The 26624-nt window shown below is 45.5% G+C and overlaps 1 protein-coding gene across 2 annotated transcripts in view; it reads left to right on the forward strand.

Annotated features, from left to right (window-relative positions):
• Positions 1–26624, forward strand: part of CEP350 (centrosomal protein 350) — a 1459870-nt gene that overhangs the window by 693675 nt on the left and 739571 nt on the right. For both annotated transcript variants that reach the window (XM_086955422.1, XM_086955428.1), the window contains exon 19: positions 5512–5652. In XM_086955422.1, the coding sequence (XP_086811548.1) occupies positions 5512–5652 (141 nt within the window). The remainder of the gene's footprint in view (positions 1–5511; positions 5653–26624) is intronic.

Below are 26624 nucleotides of genomic sequence, written 5' to 3' on the forward strand. Positions count from 1 at the left end.
TACTGGCCTTCAATTAAATAGTGGTCCGACCAGGAACATGGGGAGACCGCTAACGGGGCTGTAAGTGGAAGAGACTACCCAACCAGGTCCAGAGTATGGCCTTTCTCGTGCGTAGGCTCCCTCACCCACTGAGTAAGTCCCAGAGATGCCATAGCCTCTTCAAAATGTTTAGTCTGGCCATCCTTTGGGATAATTTCCCAATGAAAGTTAAAATCCCTGAGCACAACCAAACCTTTGTAGCGGGTGCGGAGGTCATGGACCAGTTTCAGGAAGGGTTCCATGAACCTACTGGTTGTAGTAGGTGGACGGTATACTAAAAGGAATACCACGCAATCTGTGGGAGAGCAGAATTTCACCCCAAGTACATCCGCACCTTCAATGCACCCTGAGCAAAGTGTTTCAGTTTTTAGGGTGTCTCTAAACAGAAAGGCAACGCCTCCCCCCCTGTTGTTATCCAATCGATGGGCATAAATAGTGGTAAAACTAGGTGGCAAAGCTGCCACCAGATCTGGCATAAATGAATCATTAAGCCAGGATTCAGTAATACACAGCAGGTCCAAGTTGTCATCATGTAAAAGAGAGAAAACCTCAAGATGGTGCCTTTGTAGAGAGCGGTTATTAAGCAAAGAAAACCTACACCCTTGATCGCTCTCCTGCTTTAGAGGGGTAGCCGGTAATAGGGTTGGGGTTGGAGTTACATTCGTGGGAGTCGCATGGTGTCTCAGTAGCCCCTCCTGCGCGAGTGTAAACTTCACGCTATCGGGTAGCAAGTAGGGAGCAGATTTCCAGTATAATAAGGTCTGTCGTGAGTATATCAAAGGAGGACCAGGGATTCCGGCCCCAGGGCCCGGCCTGGCGCGGACGGGCGCAGACGGGCTCGCCTTTGGCGAGCCTTCGGCGCGCGCGCCCGCTGCGAGCGTCCGCTGCGCGACGGCGCCGCCATTCCCTGAAGTAGTGTTCACCCGGGAAGGCCAGCCTGCCGCGTCCCCGGAAGTGCGTCACTCCGAGGGGAGACCCAGCTATCGGTCAAGAAGCCCTCCACTCAATCGGCACAAGCCGTGGTGGAACGGGGCTGATGACCACAGTAATGACGTAAGCAGCACACACACAATGAATGCTAAAATTAATGTTAAAGGGACAGTTTTTAAAATTACGAGCTCTGAGTGATTTTTAAAATGATAGCAGTGACTGTGCAAAGAAGCGAGTAACGTGCAGCTCAGGCGAATAAAATAATTATCAGCAGGCTGTGCAAATTAGCAGAAGGTAAAAACAGGGCGCTCGGGTGAAGAGTAGCTAGCGCCTCACCGGGTAAGCGCGTCCGCCTTGGTCACGTATGAGTTCGTCATGCAGTTGTGCAAACCTACACTTACTCGCTAACTTCTTTAATGCTGATACATATTCTTCTATTGACTCGTGTTTTTCTTGATTCCTGTAAAAAAAGAATGTCTAGTGACTGCTATACACACTGAAGGAGATGCTATACACACTGAAGGAGAGAAATGGTCATCAAGATCCAAAATTGCTACTTTAAATACATCTAAGTCCCCTTCAGAGCTTTCGTGCTTATGCAATTCATTAAATATACGTAACCCTTCAGGACCTAAGGAATTCAAAAGCATTCTTTTTTTTCTCTCAGGAGAAAATATACTGTTGACATCTTCCAGGTACGCTATTTAATTAAGGAAGTATTCTTTCCAGTCTAACCATGACACTACAGGTTCCCCAGGAGTCGCCAGAAATTCTTTTGGAGAGTTAATGTGAAGATTTGGTAAGTTGAGCTCTCCTTATGTGTTTCACCTTGAGGAATTTGCTTCAGTAGACATATTTTAAAAACAGGCGACAATTCCTGAGTGAATTTAGGTTGTGCGAAACTTCCTGAATAGGATGACGTTGTCCTGAAGGTATAAGTCACCACTAGTCACAAAAAGCAAAATACAGAGTAGAATAAAAATATTTAAAAAACGACGTATGTATGTAAAGTCACTTCATCAGATTTACACTTCGTAAGGAAAAACTTCCAGTAAATGGTGCTGTGTGTATGCAGAGTCACTTCACCAGATTAAGAATTTGCTAAGAAAAAACGTCAAGTAAATGGTGCTGAATGTACTCGTAAACACAGGTAAATGTACTCTGAAAAGAAAATACCGTGGTTTCCTGTTGAGATTGCTGTTATCTTAATCACAATAGCCAAGCAGTTTGTGAGAAAAATGCATCCTCCTTGAAACGCTCGATTCGGCACGAAAAAGGCTGTAATTACAGTTGTTATGGAAACGAAAATGGCCGCCGTGCGTGACTTCCAGGCATGATGACGTTCGCTGACCCGATGATAGTAGCGTCAGCAGATCAGCGTCCTACGCGTACAGACATCTCTCAGCCATGGCACAAGAATGCACAGAATGCGGGATTTGAATATGCAAAGAGCGCGTACCGTGTAGGATTTAAAGTTCGTTAAACGGGAGACTTGCACCTGGGTAAGCATTTACTTTTAATTCTGGAAACACAGTTATCACTTTCTTCCAGCATGTACTCAATAACTGCTCGCTTTCCACAAGAATCACCGTAGCTCAAATCGGGCCAAACACACGATGGGCTCACAGTAGATAAATGTTGACTATAGAAATCGCTCCCTGTAGTTCCTCACAAAAATTCTGCTCGTTTCAGGTACTCACGGAAAATATTTCAGTGGTCAGAACAGCCTTCGTTGGATGTTCTTATTTTCAGAGATGTTTCGTGGTTCCCAGCAAACTTCATAAACATCAGGGAAACTCTGCTGTGCCCATCCTTGTCGCCAAAATTGTAGTGGATCCGCAGTTGAAATAATTAAGTGTAGTAATCACACTTAGATAATTAGATAAATAAATGAATTTAATGAAAGTAAGTAGAGTACATAAATGCATGCAGCTCAGTGGGGAACTGCTGGAAGAATGAATCATAATATTCTTACAATCCAGTAGGAAACATGACATTCCATTACATGTAAAACATTCTATTACATAGTAGTAGTTCTATCACAGTAATACTTTAAAGGGATATGCCATTACTACACTCTCCCAGCTCTGAGAAAACTGAACTTTGGGAAGCTTTTCAATGTTTTTTAAGCAGTCTGGGCTGGAGCATTTGCCCTACAGTTTGGGAGTGCAGAGATCTCTAGTGGTTGCTTCTACGGCTGTAATCAGTATGTTTGAAAGTGGTTCAAGAAAGACACAAACACGTATGTTTATTTTAAATGCTATATTGAATATAAGCTGCTGACAATACATTTTGGTAAACATTGTAATGCATGTATTTACATAATGATGGCATTTAAATGTGATTACTGATTCTAGTGATAACATGGCGATTTTTTAACATATGGTTATTAATGTTTCAATATGGTGATCCTACCAAAGCCAATAGGCATGCCTGATGTATTATTGTGGGTAACCTCATGACAAATCCAATTGCCTTTGCTTCTAAATTGATGTGGTGTCCCCTTAACAATCAAAAGGTTTGTGTTATTGAGAATAATACCCCTCCAATTGGGATCTGAGGGGAGATATTGTGATGGGAATAAAGGGGTTGTGATCCACGGGGGCGAGGGGGGGGGGCGTTTGGCGGGTGTGTGTATGTGTATATTTATGTGTATTCATCACGTTTCACCCCTAGTGGGCACAGCCCAGAATCCACTGAAATGGTTAAACTGGAGAATATACAGAAGTTAGTGGCACCCCGAGAGTATAGCGCTAGGATGGAGGGATGGTCCCTGAGGAGACGGTGTGTGCTTACCGGTCACCTGACAAATTTCACAAGAGTGCTATTCAGGGGCCCTAGCTAGTCTTCAAATTCACTTCTGGGAGGCCGGAGAGTTGCCTTTAGTGATTGTGTTGTGTGAGGTTAACCAGAGGCTGTCCTAAATGAACCTAGGTAATTTGTGAATTCCTAGGTTAAGGGACATGGACCCTGTTCTGGCGGTAGACTGCCGGCGATATCTAGGTTCCCAGGCTGGTTCCTGTGGGTGGAGCTTCTGTGAGGAGAGACTGTCATTTCTTTCATCAGGAGGCATGGGCCTTCTTGAAGTTCTGTAGGGTTTGCGGAACCTTGGGTTGCAAACATAGTCCTCGGAGGACTGGGGGGATCCAGGTTCCTGGGATTGCTCCCTTGGGAGACATCAGTCATCCTAACACTTATTATATAAGGCTTTACTGAATAGATGTCTTATTTGTAGAGAGAAATGTAGAACCATATGTTGTTAGTTATAGCTCTGACTTCTGCTGTTCACAGAAGTGTATGGGCTGGATGCTTTTCAGGATGAATGCTTTTTGTAGCAGGTTCCCTCTGGTATTCGGTCCTCTCCCCATGTACACTAATGGTGCATGGTTCTCATATTGGTCCCATAAAGAGAAAATGTGTAACTAGAGAAATGCAGATTTTCAACTGGCCTTCAATGGCAGCAAGGTAAAAATGCATTATCTGCATATTTTGTAGTTGACGGATGAACGTCGAAGGAGCCACTTAAAATGTACAGGCTTGTGATATATCAAGTCTGTGGGATGCTTCTAGATATCGAGGAAACTTTTTATGGACATAGGTGATAGCAAGCATTTCCATTTTCTTCCCACTTTCCATTCATTCTCATTTTCTCATTCCATTTAGGTTTTTGCCCTTAAAAAAGAACTAAGGTGCACAACCATAAATAGAGAATGTGGGAATGCATTCTGTGTACATGTTTGGTTTTAAGGTATGCTTTCTGTGTACACGTTTGGTTTTAAGCATTTTGAGAAGCACCATGGTCTTGTCATTTTGTTGTGGTTGATTCACACACTTGTAATAGTAGAGAACTAATAAGAGTGTTGCTGGAATAAAGAAGTGTTGAAATGAGACCGTATTTTTGTATATAACTTTATTTCAAAAACCTAGTTGAGCCCTTTGACAGGGATGTTTTTTCTTGATCTCGTGGAACTTGTTGAACCGACCTTTACTGTGGTTTTTATTTGCTAATTACTAGATGAGACCATGTGCAACAGAGCACAGTTTTATTGCTTTTTGTGTTCAGAATACATAGAAAACCGCTTTAAGCACCCTATGAAACAGATTTTTTGTACAAGCTGAATTACTCAGCCAGAAAGCTAGGCAACCCTTTTTTTGTAATATACAGCCAAACTAGAGTGACCTGAGTGAATGATATGTGATCAAATTTTGGAAAACCCAATACTTTTGCACCTGTGGTAGGTGGTGCATCGGATTTGATGGTATCCTTTTTGCATTTTCGCTTTCTTTCCATGATGTAATTTTAGAGGAGCCCATTAACATTATTTGGTCACTGCCTATTGAGTTTGATCACAACACTGATGCTTAGTATGTCGATTGTTGTAGGCCATTAGGAGCTACCCCAACAGGTTACCTTTCTCAAGTCAGTACATTTGTTCCACCTTCATTTGACCAGACATCTCAATGTGTGTGGATAGGGGTTGAGGGGTAAAAATGCTATAACAAGAGAAATTTATATTTTGTGCTTTTCCCTGCTGCCAACAGGCTCATGCCGATATTGTACAGCAGCTGGTGCAGTCCCGACTTGAGACCGCAGAACACCTTCAAATCACTACCTCGAAGATAGCTGAGCAGCAGGTGGAAGCAGCCAGGCTAAATATAGATGTCGCTCGACAGATTAGAGAGGTGAGGGGTGAAAAGAAAGAACTGAGAGTGAATGCACAATGCCGCATGAGTTAACTAACCTAGTGTGGACTCAGAATGGTATTGAGCTTTGTAACTGTATGCTTTTTATGGGGTCTGCTGGGTATCAAGAACTCACTGATCTTTGTTCATCCACTGCTTGCAAATATTCATTTAGTATTTATTTCCTTACGCTCTGCCACCAGGACCCTTAGGAGCTTTATGAGGTCAGCAGTGCACACTTTTTACCTAATTTGCTAGTTCTAAGATCAGATCCTTAATCTGCCACTTGAACTAACTTCTGGGGTTTGGGCAGAATACAATAAGAGTAGCAAATGAGCCTGTGTAGGTGCTTGCACATCCATTGGAACCACTGTGTCAAGGAAGTTCCCTAGCAGAAAGATGGAAAGGTTACGTTTACACTAGAAAAATGTTCAGGAGACTGATAGAGGAAGAACGAGATCTTGAAATGACCGTTCATTTTAAAAAACTGTGCGGTCCTTTCTGGAAATCTGGTCTGACTATACCTTGATGTCAGGTGGCTAAGTGAAATCCATCCATCGTGGATCGTCATCCTTCTAAACAGACATTAATCTTCTATCAGTAGATATGTCTAGGACTGAGTTTGTGTTTATCTGCTGGGAAGTCTAGGCTTTCTTAGACTAGAGAAAGTGGAACGGGCGACATACCACTCAGTCTCGTATTGCTTCTTTTCAATGTCTTTCACTGTTGTGGTAACTATCCAAAGCACATTTTCCTAATTTCTTTCTCATTTGAGGTCTAACACAACATAGAGATGAAGACACTTTTGTTGGAATCAGCAAAAGAATCTTATTTTTGGTTGGGGTGAGGAAAGGTTAGTTCAAAATAGTAACAAAGCCAGAATTTCTTTGAGGCCCCCCATGTCAACCTGTGTAGTTGGGACTTACTTTCCTCATCAGCAGTGAAATCTAGGAAAACTTGCAGAACTGCATTGAACTGATCACCAAAGACGTTCCTACAAAGTGTTGTCCTCCAATGTCCAATGGCAGTATCTAATAGAGACATCAGCCGCTGTAAGAAACTGGCTCTATATATACTGCACCAAAGTAAGGTTCAGTGTCTATAGAGTCCAAGGGTCTCCAGAGGTAGGCAGAGGTTAAAGTTAGATAGAACCTTACACTCTAAAGTGGTAGCTTGGTCGAGCAGTAAGGCAGTATCAGAGGACAGTGTTAAGCATTTGATGTACAGACTCAGTCTGCAAATGAATTCACACACTCAAGAACTGAACTCTAGGCCAATTGTTTTTGTATAAAAAATACACTGTTGTTTATTTTTAGAACCGAGCAAACCTGGTCCAGGTAAGCATAAAAATACTTTTCAGTAATAAGTTACTGGATATAGAACTGTTTTAAAATGCAATTTGAATTGTACTTTGTTTGATTTACAGGCGAGCAGTAGAATGCAACACTGAGCAAATACAGTACATTGGAATGAATAGGTGTGAGAAAGTGCCATCTTTCTTGCGTGGTATGCCCCCACTTTTTGCTAAATGGCTGATGTACTTTGACTGAGTGTGCCCTGGGCTCCTGCCAATCAGGTGACCAGGGCCTGTGTTCCTTTCCTAAAACTGTGTTGAAACGATAACTCAATTGGCATCTCTGGTCACCTATCAGCCCCTGGTAAATGGTACCCTAGGTACCCAGGGCATTGTGACCAGAGAAGACCCCTAAGGGCTGCAGCACTTTTTGTGCCATCCTTAGGGGCCCTGTACCCTGACACACACACATGGCGGTGGTCGCAGCCCATCTTCGGAGATCAGGGGTTCCAGTCTTTACCAATCTAGAAGATTGGTTGTTGAAGGCGGGCTCGCCCCAAGCAATTGTCTCCCACCTCCAGGCAACGGCGAACCTTCTGCATTTGCTGGGGTTCACTGTCAGCGTGCCAAAGTCAGACCTGACCCATTCTCAGACGCTCCCTTTCATTGGAGCGATTCTGGACATGGTGAAGTTTGGGCCTATCCTCCTGATTGTCGAGTATAATCTGAAGAAACAGTTAGTTATAGATTCCTTACCTTAGAATTCCCCCAGGCTTCAGACTGGTTCCGGAAAGTTCTTCGTCAGCAGTACCTCTGCGCATCGAAAGGTGGCATCGGTCGGCTCCGCGTTTGTTTTTGGCATCGTGGTCGCCGGGATGATGTTGCAGGAGCTACTCAGACGCCGCCCTCGCGCGCTGTCACTTTTTTCTTTTTCTGCACCAGCTAGCGCAGATCCGGAGAGAGTGGTACCTCCAGTCACTTTTTGACTGAACTTTTTAAGCTACTTTTGTCAACGTCTTTTTAAGTCCTAACAACTCCAGGTGCACATAGGGATGCACGGCTTCAAGGCTTGCGGTTCCTGTACCCAACTGATGTCGGTGACGGATCTGCACCGCCTGTATCTCTTTTGCCTGGAGCTCCCCCATGACCCCAAGTCGTGCTCTGACTGCCGGTCCATGGCTCCAGAGGCCTTGCGGGAGCGGTCCCGAAAGCTTCTTGAGCGCCGGCAATCGGCTCAGCGCCGTTCAAGGTCTCAGTCGCGAGGGAGGTCGGGTGACTGGTCGCAGAGCCATCACCACGCGTCTTCTAAGTCTTTGCACTCTGGGTCAGGTAATTCAAAGCAAAAGAAGAAGTCGAAGCATCTTCGCTCTCCGAATTCTCCCCGTCAGTCGGTAGACCCGACGAGGAATACGAGCAGTGCCCCTCTCGCTCCGCGTGCAGAGCCTGAAGAGCCGACTCAGAGTTTTCCTCACTTCCCGGGACCCGGAACGACCCCTGCCCAGCTTCGTCAGTTGTACGAGGCGATGCATGCCATCTTTGGGCATCCCGAACCGGCGGCGCTCTTTTGGACCCCGCAGACTCGGTTATGGGCCCTAGGCCTTCTCCACCGGCGGCTCCGGCACCGCACAGCCTCCGTGGATCCATGCCTGGTGTGGGGTTTTTGTGCCCCTGTTCACTCCTGGGGTCCCTTTCAGGCCAGATTGGCACCCAGAGGATGAGGAAGAGGACTGGGAGGAGTCAGGTGACCCTCTGACCGACCAGTTGGAGTATAATCTGGACTGGAGAGAGGACCTGGGGGATGCCAGTTGTCTTGAGACCTCCCCTGACCTTGGCATGTTGAATCCTCCTACTGTGTCTATGGAGGAGGGAGCGTCATACGCAGTGGTGTTGCGTAGGGCGGCCGAGGCTCTCAACCTCGAGCTACCTACAGTGGCGATCAGGACTAACCTCCTGACAGAGGTGCTTCAACCGCAAGCGAACTCTTCGGAGCCCCTGTTACCATTTAATGAGGCCCTCTCCAACATCCTTTTGTGCACCTGGTCCATGCCCAGCATGGGGGCTTCCGTGGATAGGATGGTTGCACAACACCACTGCCCGGCTCCGGGAGACCCTACTTTCCTCTCCCAAAACCCCACCCCTGAGAGCTTAGTGGTCCAAGCCTCTGCTTCCAAGAGTGCATTCCCTTCCGCACCACCGGATAGGGAATCCAAGAAGCTGAGTCATCTTGGGAAGAAGGTGTTCGAGGCATATGAGCTGCAGATCACACACAATGCATAGATTGCCATCTGGTGTTCGGGCCGGATGTTTGCAGTTTGTTATTGTCTTGGAAAAGTCTTTGGAAGTCACGAGATAGGGGACTCCTTCTTTGGACAATAGTGCACATGGGCATCAACTCCATCTTCAGATTGTTTTTTTCCACCATGGGGCTCGGATGTCATCCACTGGTTTCAGTTCGGTATCATTATCGAGTTAACTTTCGACGTACAATCCTTACGCAATTCTTCGGTATTGTCTCAATCGCGTTTCCCTTTCGACGCACACCTCCACAAACTTCTACTTCGGTTCCAGTCGCCAAAGCAGGCCTCGGGCCTAGCAGGGAAAGGACTCCATTCAAAAAAATGTCCTCAATGTGAAGCCAAGTTTCCACATGCTGATCTGCATGAGATGTGTAACCTCTGCATTTCACCTGAACATGAGGCCAAAGATTGTCCAGCTTTTGCCTCTTTCAGCTCCAAGAAAACCATCAGAGATCTTCGAGCGCGAAGAAGTATGGCTCGATCGTCGACATCGATACTAAACGACATCTTACAGGAAGGCATCTATGTACTGGAGCAGGAGCAGGTGGAAAAAGTCACCTTCAGCGCCTCCGACGTCGAAGACCACACCCCGGGGCAACGGGTCGTAAGTACTGACATCGACCCCTCACCCATCCAAAGGCTTTGGTAACACCTTCACCTTCGGGCCCATGTGAACACCATGACAAAACTTCCCACACCCCTCTTTCGGGCTCTGCAAAGAAGTCCACAATTAAGCCTTCAGGCCACTCTGGACCGAGTCAGCCTTCCGTCTGTGCCAAAACTCCATCCTCGGCATCGACCAAAGAGAAACCGAAAGAGAAACTAAAAGATAAACTATTGTCTTCCTCCGCGCCGAAGTCTTGGTCCGCACTGGCGCATTCGGCACCAAAACCAAAAAAAACCTCAAACTTCGGATCCGAAAAAATCCTCGTAACCAAAGAAACCGCCGGTTCTGAAACACACATCAGAACCAAAGAAACCACCGGTTCCAAAACACACATAGGAACCGAAAAAACAACTGGTTCCAAAAACACCCATTACCTCCGATCCGAAAAAATCATATGAGCCAACCAAGCAACCGGTTCCAAAGACTCCACCCAAATCTTTGGAACCCACAAAAACTCCTCCGGCCAAAACAAAGTAGCATAAAACTACTCCAAAGACTGTGCCACATAAGCATTTGCACCTGAAAAAATCAGCACCGAACCACCATGCTTCAGAGGAACAGCTTTTTGAACCTGATCCTACACAAAAAACTCTGAAAATAGACCCGCAAACAGGTCATCTTAGGATTAGTCCTTCCAACAAAAGAAAAATGAAAATGAACAAACCTACACCATCTACACTTCCCTTAAAGAATGAAGACATTGCCACCTCTCCTTTAAGGATCCCTTCTCCACCTTCACCACAATACATTTCTCCTGTTCCATCTCCAAGACCAAGACAATCTCCTCCACCTCCAGATACTGATGATACCACTGGTGACGAAGGAGATAATGAACCACTAGAAGAGCCTATTCATTACATCCCAAATGATCCATGGGAAAATTATGGCACACCAGATGTTCCTGATGTACCACAGGAGGATGTCTATCCATCTAGACCATCCCCTCCAGAGGACACTGTAGGTTTCACTCAGCTAGTACACAGGGCTGCACAATACCACGGGGTAAACTTACATACAGACCCCATAGAAGACGACTTCCTCATTGACACTTTTACAACATCCCAAAGGTCCACTTCTATTCTACCAATGCTAAAAGGGTTAATTTAAAACGCTTCTGAAGTCTTTAAAGACCCAGTTAGAGCGAGAGTCATTAACCCTAGATTACAGAAAAAGTACAAGGCTGCCCCAACTGACCCTACATACATTAAGGGACAGCTTCTACTAGATTCCTTAGTTGTTTCCAACACCTGGAAAAGGGCTAGCTCTTAAACATCAGGTGATGCTCCACCACCTGACAAAGAGTCAAAACTGTTGGACGCATCTGCCAAAAGAACAGCGTAGGAACCAGCCAACATATGGAGGATTGCCAACACACAGGCTTTACTAGCAAGATACGATAGGGCACACTATGACGAGCTAGAGACCCTACTACAACACCATCCAGATGAATATAAGACAAAAGCCGATGATCTTATAGAGGAAGGTAAACTAATGACTAATACCTCCATTCGCTGTGCTCTAGATGCCGCAGATACAGCCTCCCGAGCCATAAATACCAGTGTCCTTTTACACAGACATGCCTGGCTAAGGATATCAGGCACCACAAGAGGTCCAGACTACCATACTAAACCAAGCCTTTGACCAAGAACACTTATTTAGACCTTTGGTGGATTCATCTTTAGAGAAGATATAGAAACAAACATTTGCAATGCAATAGGTCTCGCATTAGGAAAGTTAGAGGTATTAGTATTGTAAATGACACATTTTTTATTTATGTTTTTGTTTTGAAAATAGCAAAATTAATAACTTTGTCATTTACAATGCAAATAGTGGTAACTTTTGCAAACGTGACACCTATAGCATTTTAATGCAATATGTGTTGTATTTACATGACTTAGATGTATTAATATTAAAAATAACAATGGGTTGTATTTTTTTAAATAATTAATACTTAAATAAAAGTTATTGTAATTTATAATGGCAATAGCTTAAACTTTTGCAAATAACTTTTTGGAAGATTATGTTTAGTGTATTTTATTGTGATGAAAATCCAAGAACAGAAGTGGAATATTAATTTTTTTTTGTGAGATTTGTAATAAAGTTTGAAAACATTGAGAGAACATATTAGAACCAATTGTTGATTGGTTGCACAGAGTGATGCTTTGGCGTTGAGTGATGCTTTGGCGTTGAGTGATGCTTTGGCGTTGAGTGATGCTTTGGCGTTGAGTGATGCTTTGGCGTTGAGTGATGCTGTGGCGTTGAGTGATGCTGTGGCGTTGAGTGGTGCTGTGGCGTTGAGTGGTGCTGGGGTGCTGTTGGGAGTTGCTGTGGTTTTTTAGGGGTGCTGTGGTGTTGAGGGGTGCTGTTGTGTTGAGGGGTGCTGTTGTGTTGAGGGGTGCTGTTGTGTTGAGGGGTGCTGTTGTGTTGAGGGGTGCTGTGGTGTTGAGGGATGCTGTGTTGTTGAGGGATGCTGTGGTGTTGAGGGATGCTGTAGTGTTGAGGGATGCTGTTGTGTTGAGGGGTGCTGTGGTGTTGAGGGATGCTGTGTTGTTGAGGGATGCTGTGTTGTTGAGGGATGCTGTGGTGTTGAGGGATGCTGTGGTGTTGAGGGATGCTGTGGTGTTGAGGGATGCTGTGGTGTTGAGGGATGCTGTAGTGTTGAGGGATGCTGTGGGGCTGAGTGTTGCTGTGGTGTTGAGGGGTGCTGAGGGGTGCTGAGTGATAATATGGTGGTGCTGAGTGATAATGTGGTGGTGCTGAGTGATAATGTGGTGGTGCTGAGTGATAATGTGGTGGTGCTGAGTGATAATGTGGTGGTGCTGAGTGATAATGTGGTGGTGCTGAGTGATAATGTGGTGGTGCTGAGGGATGCTGGAGTAGCGCTGAGTGATGATGTGGTGATGTTGAGTGGTGCTGCTGAGTGATGGTGGGGTGGGGCTGAGTGATGCTGCTGAGTGATGGTGGGGTGGGGCTGAGTGATGCTGCTGAGTGATGGTGGGGTGGGGCTGAGTGATGCTGTGGTGGTCTTGCTGAGTTGTGCTGTGGTGGTGCTAAGTAGTGCTGTGGTGGTGCTGAGTGATGCTGGGGTGGCGCTGAGGGATGCTGGAGTGGCGCTGAGGGATGCTGGAGTGACGCTGAGTTGTGCTGTGGTGATGCTGAGTGATAATGTGGAAGGGAAGGGAAGAAAGAAAGAACGAAAGAAAGAAGGAAAAAGGGAGGAAGGAAAGAAAGAAAGGAATGAAAGGGAGGGAGGAAAGGAAGGAAGGAATGGAAGAAAGAAAAGGAAGGCAAGCAAGGATGGAAAGGAAGGAAAGGTAGGAAAGAAAAGAAGTAAAGAAATGATGAATGGAAAGAAAGAAAGGATTCTAATTGCAAGTGTTAACATGAACAGGCTTGTTTTGAAGATGTAGTCCCCAAATTTGAGATTCCATGACAGAGAGGGGCTGTGAAGGACGGAGAGGCGACTGGCAGAGGCCACGCGCGGTGGACATCAAAGGAAGGGTGGGAGGGGGAAAAAACGCATTAGCGAGCAAGAAAAGCCCTAAACACCAGGGGGCGGGGAAGCAGATTGCCTTCAAGCTTGTGAGGAAAACAAGAGGGTCTGTTGTGTGTACACGCAGAGTTTACTCCTGAATACATAGCATTTCATGAACACACATGCCTTCCTAAGTGTAAACTATCCCGTCGACACCAAAGCAGCATCACAGGAAAAAATGATCCTGGAGTCATGTTTTTTCGGGATAGCTTTAAAGTCATTGCACAAATACAAAATATAGCTGCCCGCGCGTGTTGACATCTGGAGTGTGTCATCCGTCACAAACAACATTTCTGGGATTTAATTTGCAGCCATGCGGCCTTACTGACTCATTTTGCACGTGAAGCAGGTGCCAGGAATTAATATTTTACAAGTATGCACATGAGGGAAAGATCACTGGTGAGCGTGATCTGGGCCGGTGTCATACATGGATTGCATGTTCTAAAGCTGCCATAAACATGCGCAGGATTCCTTCACATGCTTCAGCGGCCTGCTGATCAAGAGTGCTATTTTAGAAGTAGATTGATGTCCCACATTATGATTTCAACAGTCTTTAAACACCACGCAGATTTCCTTCCACAAATCTGAGCGGAGACGTAGAGTCAGGGCACAAGTCCTAAAACAAGAGCGGATTTGGGGGGTGGGGGGATGAATGAGAGGGGAGCTGTGATGAGAGATGAGAAGTGGAGGAGAGGGTGGGGGGCAGAGAGGAGCGGATGAGGATCCTTTTGAAGTACGGCCTTGCGGCCGTGAAAGAAGTGTAATTAGGGGGAGGAGAAGTGAGGCCGAGTGCGTTGGGGAAGCAACAGATGGCTTTGTGTGAAGCTCTCGGAGGCAGGCGGGTCGGAAAAGCGCGGTCACAAGAACACATGCACTCGTGGAAATCCGCTTTTTGAGAGACCTTAGTTTAACTCTTGGTTTCACCACAATAGACTCGTCCTATTCATTCCTGCGGAATAGGCAGAGACCTAAAAACCACTGATACTGCCAAATCAATGGGAGCCTTGCAATCGCAAGCTCCCAGAAGTTCCTTTTGTCGCTCCTCTCATAGGGGCGCCTCTAGAGGCTTCAACACAGATAACGCCTCCACTTCATTTAAAAGTCCCACACAAACCTCCTCTACCAGAGGTTATTACAGAGGAGGCTACAGGGGCAATAACAGCAAAGGTAGGGTTAAAACGACCAATACTCGTACCGCCACCACCTCAAAACAATGACTTTCCGTTGCTCCCCCCGAACCATTCTACTCCAGTCGGGGGACGATTAACCAAGTTCCTACATGTCTGGGACAATATCACCACAGACAGGTGGGTGAGACCAATTATCCAATCTGGTTATTGCCTGGAGCTCAGTGCCACTCCCCCAATATACCACCCAAACAGCGTCCAATGTCAACAGAACATTTAATGCTTCTAAAACAAGAGGTGCTTTCACTACTGCACAAACATGCAATAGAGCCAGTTCTCCTTCAGCATCAAAACACAGGAGTTTACTCCCTGTACTTTCTGATTCCAAAGAAGGATGGAACCCTGAGGCCCATCTTAGACCTCAGACCATTAAATCTATACAATCAGACCATTTCCACATGATCACTCTTCAACAAATCCTTCCCCTGCTCAAAGAAGGCGATTTCCTTGCCACTTTTGATCTCAAGGACGCCTACTTCCACATTCTTATTCACCCTGCTCACAGGAAATATCTTCAGTTTGTAGTGGACGGGCAGCACTATCAATTCAAAGTTCTCCCATTCGGAGTTACCACAGCACCCAGAGTATTCACAAAATGTCTAGCAGTAGTAGCAGCCCATTTAAGAAGACAACACATTCATGTCTCCCCATACTTGGACGACTGGCTCATAAAAGCCAGGTCACATACTCAAAGTGTACATCATACACACACCACAATCCAACTACTGCACAACTTAGGGTTTACAATAAATCACCCGAAGTCTCACCTCCAACCATCCCAGAACCAGCAATATTTAGGCGCCACAATAGACACCTCAAAAGGCCTTGCATATCCCAATCCGGCCAGGATAGCAAGCATGCAAGCCCTTATAACAAAGTTCCAACCGCAGCACTCGCTACCAGCTCGAGTGTTCATGCAACTCATTGGGATGATGTCATCTTGCATATTCATAGTACCTCACACAAGACTCCAGATGCGCCCCTTACAGGAATGCTTAGCATGTCAGTGGAACCAAGCTCAAGGTCAACTAACAGATCTGGTGTTGGTGGACTTCCGCACACATCACTCTGCAGTGTGGAACCCTCAAAACCTTTCCAAAGGGCAACCGTTCCCAGAGCCAATTCCACAAATCGTGTTAACAGCAGACGCATTGCTTACCAGCTGGGGAGCTCATCTACTACATCACATCATACAGGGCAGGTGGACTCCACAACAAAAGCTACTCCACATCAATCACTTGGAGGTACTAGCAATATTTCTGGCATTAAAAGCATTCCAGAAACACGTATCAAACAAAGCTGTTTTAGTCCGTATGGACAATTTAACAGCGATGTATTATCCACAAAAACAAGGGGGGACGCACTCTCTGCAGCTCTCTCAACTAGCTCGGAGTATATGGAGATGGGCAATTCCTAAAAACATATTCCTCTTAGCCAATTATCTTCCAGGAATACAGAATCAAATGGCAGATCTGTTAAGATGTCAAACATAACAGATCTACGAGTGTGAACTTCATCCACAAGTCCTTCAACCATTTTTCCAAATGTGGGGGCATTGGAGATGGATCTCTTCACCACACATTTAAAACACAAAGGGCCAGATGTAGGTAGCCCTTTACCGATCGGAATCGGCCGAAAATACCGATTTTCGGCCGTTTCCGATCGGTAAAGGGCTATTGAGATGTAGGGGCACATTTTCGGTAATTTTACCGAATCGTTATCATTACCGAATCGGTCAATTTACCGATTCGGTAATATGTACCGAATCGGTAAAATAATTACCGATTCGGTAATATATACCGATTCGGTAAAATTACCGAAAATGCAATGTAGGTAGGCAATGTACCTTCTGCACATGGCTTACAGAATCGGTATTTTACCATGGAATACAAATCCATGGTAAAATACCGATTCTGGTGTGCATGCACATGTGTGCATGCACACCTATGTCATGTGACAGGCAGACCTGCCCTTAGGGCAGGTATGCCTGCCACATGGCACCCAAGCCTGTTTTGGGGGTTCCAGGGGGTGTCAAAGTGACACCCCCTGCACCCTTGTGAATTCGGTATTTACCGATTCGGTAAATACCGAATCGGTAATGCCCATTCATTCCTATGGGCTTCATAGCCCATAGGAATGAATGGGCATTACCGATTCGGTATTTACCGAATCGGTAAATACCGAATTCATCCGATTCGGTATTCCAGCACATCTGGAATACCTACATATCGGACCCATAGATTTACCGAATTTAAATTACCGAATCGGTAAAATTCGGTAATTTACCTACCTACATCTAGCCCAAAGTGCCCAAGCTTCGCCGCCAGATATCCACACCCATTGTCAAAAGGCAATGCGATATGGATGAATTGGTCAGGCAGATTTGCCTACGTTTTTCCGCCTCTCCCACTCATTCCACTAGTGGTACGCAAGCTGCAACAACAGTCACTAGCACTGATCCCAGTTGCTCCAACATGGGCCAGACAACCATGGTACACAACCTTGCTGGAACTATCAGTAGTTCCCCACCAAAAACTTACATCTCTCCCCACAACTGTTAACCCAGAACCATGGAGAGATCTCACACCCAGATCCAGCACAGCTCAACCTAGCGATCTGGCTCCTGAAATCCTAGAGTTTGGGTACCTAAATCTTCCACCTGATTGTGTGAACGTAATCAAAGAAGCTAGACGCCCCACTACTAGAGCCTGCTATGCAGCCAAGTTGAAAAGATTTGTGATATACTGTACCAATAACTCAATCCCCTAAATGTGTCTATTCAAAACATCATATGTTATCCACTACATCTTCAAAAGTGTAATCTAGCTTACACGTCAATCAGGTTACATCTAGCTGCCATATCAGCCTACCTGCAAAATAGACAACATCTCTCATTATTCAGAGTACCTGCCATTAAAGCATTTATGGAAGGCCTCAAAATAATAATTCCTCCCAGGGTACCACCCTCTCCAGTGTGGAATCTAAACATTTTCCTCACTAGGTTAATGGGTCCTCCATTTGAACCTCTACACGAATGTTAGCTACAATTTCTTACATGGAAAGTCGCTTTTCTTGTGGTTATCACATATTTCAGGAGAGTCAGTGAGCTACAGGCACTAACTATTCAAGAACCATTTTTACAACTCCATCATAAAAAAGTGGTTCTCAGAACAAACCCTAAATTCCTTCCAAAAGTTATTACTCTCTTCCATCTCAACCAATCTGTAGAGTTGCCAGTCTTCTTCTCGCAACCACAAACAGTAGCAGAAAGAGCTCTTCATACTTTAGATGTAAAAAGAACACTTCTTTACTATATTAACAGAACAAAATCTTTTCGTAAAACAAAACAGCTTTTTGTTTCCTTTTCACCACCACATAAAGGCATATCAAAGTCTGGAATTGCAAGGTGGATTGTCAAATGTATACAAGTTTGCTATCGCAAAGCAAAACGTACACTTTCTGTTCCCCCTAAACCGCATTCCACTCGCAAAATAGGGGCTTCCATGGCATTTTTAGGAAACATTCCCTTAGATGATATCTGCAAAGCAGCTACATGGTCTACACCACACACATTCACAAAACACTATTGTGTAGATAGATGTGCAAGCAAAACAACAAGCTAGTGTGGGCCAAGCTGTACTCAAAACACTATTTCAAAACACTGCAACAGATACTAGTGGTTGCCGCTAAAGGGACAGTACTGTTATGCAATCTATGCATAGTGTGTGATCTGCAGCTCATATGCCTCGAACGGAAAATGCTTCTTACCAGTATGCATCTGTTCTTGGCATGTAGAGCTGCAGATTCACACACGCCCACCCACTTCCCCGGCTACCTTTATCTGTTCAATTATTATCTTATTTAAATACAACATACCTGGACATCTTTCTGTTCTCACAAAAATCCATAATTTCCCTTCTTGGGAAAAAAACAATCTGGAGATGTAGTTGATGCCCATGCACACTATTGTCCAAAGGAGTCTCCTATCTCGTGACTTCTAAACACTTTTCCAAGACAATAACAAACTGCAAACATCCAGGGCCAACACCAGATGGCTATCTATGCATAGTGTGTGAATCTGCAGCTCTTCATGCCAAGAACAGATGCATACTGGTAAGTAGCATTTTCCTTTCTCTTCCGCCAGTTTGGGGCTCCAGTCCGTAAACACAGCAAGTCTATTTGGCCGGTATTCCCACTCTGTGCGGGACACAGTTGCGCAAGTGCCGTCTCGGTGTCCGGAGGAGGATCGGACTGTACTCTCCTAAGCTCCAGCCGCAGGGGCGGTGGGTGACATTTGAAAGTGGTGGGGCGCAAAGTGATTTGCATACAGCACCATAGCGAGTGAGCGCAGCGAGCGAGCCCGAACCCCAAAAGGGGGGTTTGGGGGGATAAACCCCCCCTAGAAAATTTTGAGAAAAAAGAAGAAAAATCGTGCATTTTCAAGCAAATTTGAGAAAGCAGGAAAGTTAATAAAGCAATTGTGAAAGTGCAGTTATTACATTAATAGATGGCATAACATAGGTAGCTGCTTATTCAGTATAACCACAGAGCTTCATACATTCCGTCCTATTATGCTCAGGTGCTGAATTCAGACTATAAGACTTTAAATAAATACCATGTTTTAACAGTGTGGCTCACGCTCGCACCATGCACAGTTTGAGGCAATTAAATAAAGGCATGTCAGTCGCAATGATTTAGATTATCAGCTTTCACAAAGTGCTAAAACAAATGCCTTCCTGAACAGTGCCGTCCTGCCGTCCTTAGCAGTGCCCACCACATATAGTGCCCAGTAACCACCTAATGTCCCAGGTCCAAAAGAAAAGGTCTCACTATCTACTACCGCCATGTTCGAGTTGTATTGAAATACATAGGCAGCTTCAAAAAGACTCAATATAGGTAGCATGCGCTATTAAAAAAATAAAACACTTTCACAAAATACCTAAGAAGGTGTACAATTCACAGGGACTGGGCAGACACAATCACTATGCGTGGCACTTTGGGTATATTTTAGTCTTGCAACTAGCCCGAGGTAGGGGCAGACAGCTAAACAAGTCTTGTTGCCTAAAACAAATGTAAATGTGCTCAACTGGTCAAATTGCGTTTACGCCTGTTTTGGCTGTAATTGATGGCATCACTTCAAACTTTCTGACAATGCAACCTATCTTAAACTGTCAGTGATGGAACTTTCAAATATTTACGTACATATTCACATTGTTTTCTGGCACAGACTTGGACCTCCTAGCACTAAACATACATAAATCATGGGGAATTAAAAAACAGGATGAGATTTCATTAAAAAGGCATATGTTAACATATTTTTGTAGTAGAACACTAATATGTACTTATGAGTGTAGTGTTTAGTCATACATGGCTGCTTAATTTGCTAAATTGTGACAGGCATCCATGTATGCATGTTCAAGAGTTAAATAAACACAGAAATATACAATTTTACGGCTCCATTTATTCTCAAAGTACAAAATAAACATTGAAATATATACCAGTTATATAGGCAAAAAATAAATAAGGATAAATACAGACGGAAATGTTAATAAAATAAATTCCATAAAACCAGGAGCCCTAATCATGATGGATGATCAGGGGGATACGTCCACACCACGCAAACATGTTTCTCTCAACACAGAAACAGGACACAGATTCTTGTCCTTAGGTGAATCAGCCACAAAAAAAGACCTGCTTCAAGATATCATATTATGTATACCACTGTATATATACTTTGTATACCATTGCCACTTTCCTCATAGCAAGAGTAGGTCATATACACTCATCCACAGTGCAAGCTCCCTGTAGCACACACAGAAGGCGAGAAGCTGGCACTTCGAGCTTCTCACACACACACACCGAGCAGGAACAGCTAAGGGACCAGTAGCGCAAGCTGCCCTAACACAAAAAGCAGGTGCATTCGTAAGCTTTCCTCACACACACGTACGCACACACGCACACACACACACTAAATATTTGTTTCCACGATACAGATCTGCACTGCAAGCTTCCCACACACGGAACCAGGCCCGGATGCCTGGCATGATTCCAGTTATCAGACTGTTTATAATACTGAAAATAACAGTTAAAGGTGCCATAACGCTCACAGCAGATACAATTCAGCCGTCTGCTGAGAAAGCGTCACTCTCACACAGGTGCAGGTATTCATAGAACCAGATTCCCTCAAAAGCAGGTGCAGTACAAAGAAGAGCCACAGTCCAAACTTCCCTAACATAAAGAGCAGGTACAATACAAGAATCTGCAGGGTAGGTTTCTCAAACACACAGAGGAATTACCCTAACGAGCGTTCATCACACACTGTCAAAACAGGACAAGGATGCTTGGCCTTATGTCAAGCATCACAGAGGCCGAGGGCACTCACCGTCTTTCTTCGGCATCTTGGAAACTTTCCACAACTTCTGCCAGCGGCTCCTGCTGCTCCTCCCGCAGCACTCCAGGGACGACTGGCACCGGGAGGCTGTGGGGGGGTCACAAACCGGGCCTGGTGAACACATGAATGCTGTAGCTATTTTTCCAGTACAGGGTGCCAGCACAGACTACAAAAGCCCTTTTCTGAAGATCCTAACAACCTTCATGACAAACACCCCAGTTACGATACCACACAGTGAGTTCAGTTGAATACCAATAACAGAGGGTCTGGCAAAGACTCAGGAGACAAAGAATTCATAACAAAGGCCAAGAAGCTAAATAAATGTCTTTTGTTGCCACAAAAGGAGGCAGATGTTCCACACTTGGCCCATGACCCAGAAGCAACATCCAACCAGAGAGAGCTCATCGCTTATTTATTTAAAACGATCATCCAAACGCTGACTACTTGTGTATGACAGCAGTAAAAAAAAAAAAAAAAAAAGGACTAATATAACGAATGGCAAAAGGTACAATTCAACAACAACGGTGTTTATGGTGGTAGGTGAGGCAATAGTGAAGATCATTGCTTTCAGAGTGCAATAGTAGTGACATCCAGAGTCAGTAAGCATCACACACAACCAACCACACCACGCGTTCAAATCAGCACACGAAGCAGTTACATGTCCGAATCTGAAAATCCTGAACTGAGGACCATTTAGTGGGGATTAGATGGATACTTAACAGTCTTCTGGATAGAGAAGGGTACCTGGGTTGCTTCATCCCCAACTCTAACCCCCTCTCTCATAATACAAGTATAACCATAGGTCAGACATTCGCTACTACTGTTAGACTCAACAAACATGACTCAGTTTGACAACCTACTTGCAGGAGGCGGTGCAAAGTTTGCTCCTACGGGTAGCAGGAGTCCCTTTTGTTACCAGTTTTAACTACAGACCTTCACCCCCTTATAAATTAAGCAATATGCCATGGAGCTCTAGCCGCCATGAGATGAATTGAGCCAAAAGTATGCCATGCCACCTTGAGAAACCCACTAAGGCTTAGAGAAGATGGGCATAGGTCAAATCTGGTCACAAATTAAGTAGATTCAAGTGTACGGGTGGTGGGGCTCATGTGGTGTGCGGCTTGTAGGAAAATGGAATACTCCCAATGAGAGATTGTTGCAGTCTTTCCGCCCAAGCCACTGTCTCAGCTCCCATGCACCCAAGGTCTGAAATTGCGCAAATGATAAGATGCCCTGGCACAGCTACCTAAAAATCTAAGCTCCTGAATTAGTCAACTTCAACAAACTGAAGTTCTGTGGTCTAGAAAGTAACAACCTGGAAAGATTAAATCACACCTGCGGTTTAAAGCACAGCTGTGCCAGATTACATAGAAAAAGAAAAGGCTAGTCAGCATAGTGACTCTAGGAGAGCTCGGGGACCTGTCAGATGAGTGAGGGAAGCTAATCATGGGAGGAAAAGAGCAGTAATTGTATACCTGGCTTTGAAGTGTGTAGGGTCGGGGCACCACGCATGTGCATCCTCCCATATGACCCTTCCCTCACCCTCACCTCTCATGCATCCCTCTGCAACTTACATTCTCTTCTAATAACTTATATTTCAAGGAGGCCCTTTCACCCCCCCCCCCCCCCCCCCCTCCAACACAGACCCCCTGTTCACGGTCTCTGATGTGGGCTTGGCAATCATTTAACACGGAACAAGCTGCTAATTACGAATCAGTAAAGAATCAGTGCTAAAAATACACAGTAGTAAAACTAGTACTGTGAGAGGGCAGCTGGAACAAAAAGGAAAGAGAGCTTCAAATCCTAGCAGCAAGAAGAGAGAACGAGGAGGTTGTAGGATGTGCACAGAGAGGGTGAGGTACAGGAAGAAGAAACTTAGATTTTGAACAAAGATTTAGAGTAGGCAGAGGGACATGTATTAATAAAGAAAGGTAGTAGGTTGAGAATGACCAAGGATGCTCTTGTAGAAAATATGGAGGAAATGGAAGCAGGATAAGGTGGAATATGGGGGCGGGACAGATTGACCAGACGTGCAAGATTTCCCAGGACAGTTCCACTTTTTTAACTTCTGTCCCCGTGCCCTAATACATAGAAATGTACAAGGATTGGCAAACCTGACCCTACTGCTAAACAAATGGACCCTTACATTACATTGAAGAGCCACCAAAAGCTCAAGCTGTCTCACAAAAGCACAAGGTGCTCATCCATTGGGGGAAAGTCGAGAGTGGTGCCTTACATTATGAGGAAGCCCGTCATCTCCTTAAATGACATATAGCAGCGGCCTGGGACATGGGCCTTGCTCATTCAGTTTAGAGAACTGGTGCACAAGGATACTCCCGCCCCTCCACGACACTCACAGCCTGACTAATGCTTGCCCGCCCCTACACCTGACTCGCTGGCCCAGTCCGCAGACCCACCGTGCCATAGTTACATTAAACACACGACCCAGCACTGCCAGCGCCTCTCCTCTCTCAGATAAGAAAACTCTCTATTTAAGCTCTGCTCCGGTAATTATTTCATCGCACCCGGTCCTCCTTCATATTGATTAGTAGAATTGTATTTTTCTATCCATGGGTGATTATTCCGTAGGTTGAAATCGGCCTGCGCTGTTGGACAGAGACACTTTTGCAGAGAGGTCTGAGATAAAACGAAACTAGACTCTAGTTTCGTTTTATCTCAGACTTAATTACCTCTCTGCAAAAGTGTCTCTGTCCGACAGCGCAGGCCGATTTCAACCTACGGAATAATCACCCATGGACAGAAAAATACAATTCTACTAATCAATATGAACGAGGACCGGGTGCGATGAAATAATTACCGGAGCTTAAATGGGCCACAAATTCAATTTTGGGAGAAGCTGCTGTGGCAGTAAAGCTCCCCCGACTCACATCACCCCAGTTCCCCCCTGCGCTCACCCATGTACATATGATGAAAAAGAGTGCAAAAGACCGTCAAACTGTATACACGGTCACTTACCAGGTACACGTTCTTTGCAACAGGAATATTAACCCTATGCCTACCTTACCAAGTTACCATGAGTCAACACTTCCACTAGACAAACCTCCGATCTCTTTCTAGGAAGAACATTAATCACCAGAGTAATTTTTACATTTTTATTGTTGCCTGAAAATTGCTGGAGGCAGGGAACGCAGCAGCAGGTGCTTTTCAGCCATAATATAAGGCCCCAAAAATGTCATGCGAATTCAGCAACTTGAAAGCTATGAAAGGACACTCTTAGTGCCTTTAAGCTATGCTCCGATTAGTTCCAGCAAGGTCCTGGCATTCACACTGGAACCAATTATCGAGGTGCTGTCACAGTTATAGGTACATTTAGTGTTGCAGACAGAGCACTGACTATTCTCGAGCTGCAGCCCCTCAACTCTGGCACAAGGCATAGACCCCTGCAAGAGCCCCAGACACTGTCGCATCAAGAAAGAAATGGTATCACTCAGCAAAGCAGCAGTGAGGCTGTGAAGGAGGGCAGAGGAGGGACTGAGGATGAGGAGGAGGAGGAGGGATGTAGTGGAGGCTGGCTGACAAAAGGTGTCACGTCAAACCAGGAAGTGTTCTCATTTGCAGGTCAAATCTCACATCGGAAAGCACCAAGAAAAAAACCAACAAACAGGAGATTAGTAGAGTAGCAGAGGCTGACCTACGTAGGAGGTGCAATGTCACCCAAGCATAAGAAATGTGGCTGTTACGTAAACTGGGGAGACTCGCTTCTTATGGTGGTTGTAACATTTGTCAGCATGGCCTCTATCCCCACCACTCACCCCTGTGCAGCAGGTACCTGAAAAGACAGCTGTTCCAGCACACGACTCGGGTACTTGTGTCCCGGTTCAAGACTCAGTGCTACCAAGAGGACAGAGTGGGAACAGATTCCAACACACAGGACGAAGAAATAAAGCTCACTGTTATCGTACAGTATAAGCGTTTCTAACACAAACAACGCCGCAGTGCACCTTCTGCGTTTACTTTCCATAGTCAAATTTTTTTTACTAGTAGAGTACAAAAAATATACACCAGGAAAAAAAAAACCAGGCCCCTCGTTTGTTAAGATGCGTTCAGTGCTACCAAGCCATGGTGAACTCCAGTTAAACGCCTTACAAATGCAAGAATATGAGAGAGAGAAAATAATTACAAACATACTTTGCTAAAAGGTGTGGTGGGCAGTCAAGGAGGATTTTGTATCCGTAGCAGGAAATTCAGACAGGCAGGGCAACCAAAAGCTAAGTCAATGCTAATGCTTATGCTGTTAACCTGCTCGAATTAAACCAGTAAAGTTACGCGTGACGTGACTGGATGCACACGAAACAAATACATGCCAGACTTTCAAAAGTTAACAGGAGCCAGTTATCACCTCTTCCCTCATTTCCACAGTGAGTAACCATCGGTGATTATTCCGTAGGTTGAAATCGGCCTGCGCTGTCGGACAGAGACACTTTTGCAGAGAGGTAATAAAGTCTGAAATAAAACGAAACTAGACTCCAGTTTCGTTTTATCTCAGACATAATTACCTCTCTGCAAAAGTGTCTCTGTCCGACAGCGCAGGCCGATTTCAACCTACGGAATAATCACCAATGGACAGAAAAATACAATTATTCTAATATTACACACGGTCACTTACCAGCACTTACTGGAGGTGCACAACAGGGGTATCTGGCTGGCTCTCGCCGGGGTCTGCTTGCTTCCAGCTCCTCCTGCCCGGGGTCGCGCCACTCTGCCCCCGCCCACCCACGCACGGCATCCAATAATGGATGTAGTGTGGTGGACCAGCCAATCCTGGTGCTGCATGGCTAGGGGGTCACACTTGTGCTCGCCCTGGGCAGCCTTAGAAAACTCGGCCCGGCTGAAGCTGCACCCCTGCCCCCATCTCTATGCTTGGCTGGCTTGCTGGTATCAGCGCATGCGCGGGCAAGTCTCAGCCCGGTAGAAAAATGCGCACAATGCTGGCCTGCTGCAGACTGTCACTCAAGCAGCTGCAGCAGACCAGCAGACCCGCCCCCCACCCCCTGCGCACTCCGACCGCACCATTCCATTACGTAACATGATCCGTGTTACTCCCGCGCTGCTGAAGAATTACTGAAGTGCTGTGTATATTATTTTTATTATTAGCTGCCTTTAACTTAAGCTTCCACGGTGCGTCCAGGGCTTAGTGGGGCTACGCCCCTACGCCCCAATGGACGCACCGCGGCTCCGCCGGGAGGGACGCAGCAAAGTTTACTATCCGCTGTGGACTCTCTAGGCAGAACGATTTCCATGTCGGTAGCCCTTAGACGCTACGCCTGGATGAGATCGACTAACTTTTCTGGGGATGTCCAAAACACTTTTATGGACCTGCCTTTTGATGCCCCTTGCCTTTTTGGCGAATCACACTCAAGAGCGTTTCAAGGACTCACTGGCTACGGCCTAGTCTTTAGGCCTCTCCAGCCGCCCTGCACAGTCTGCTTTTTGCCCCTTTCATGGCTACTGAAGGGGTGCCCCACTACGTTATGCCCAGAGCCACAGGCCAACGCAGATCGCCAACCTTCAAGCGTCGGTTGTTGAGCCTCTCTTGCCTTTCAATGAGGCAATTCTTGAACCTGTGCTAGAGGTTTGAAG

This window comes from Lissotriton vulgaris, chromosome 1_1, assembly GCF_964263255.1.
Source record: "Lissotriton vulgaris chromosome 1_1, aLisVul1.2, whole genome shotgun sequence".
Lineage (NCBI taxonomy): Eukaryota > Metazoa > Chordata > Amphibia > Caudata > Salamandridae > Lissotriton > Lissotriton vulgaris.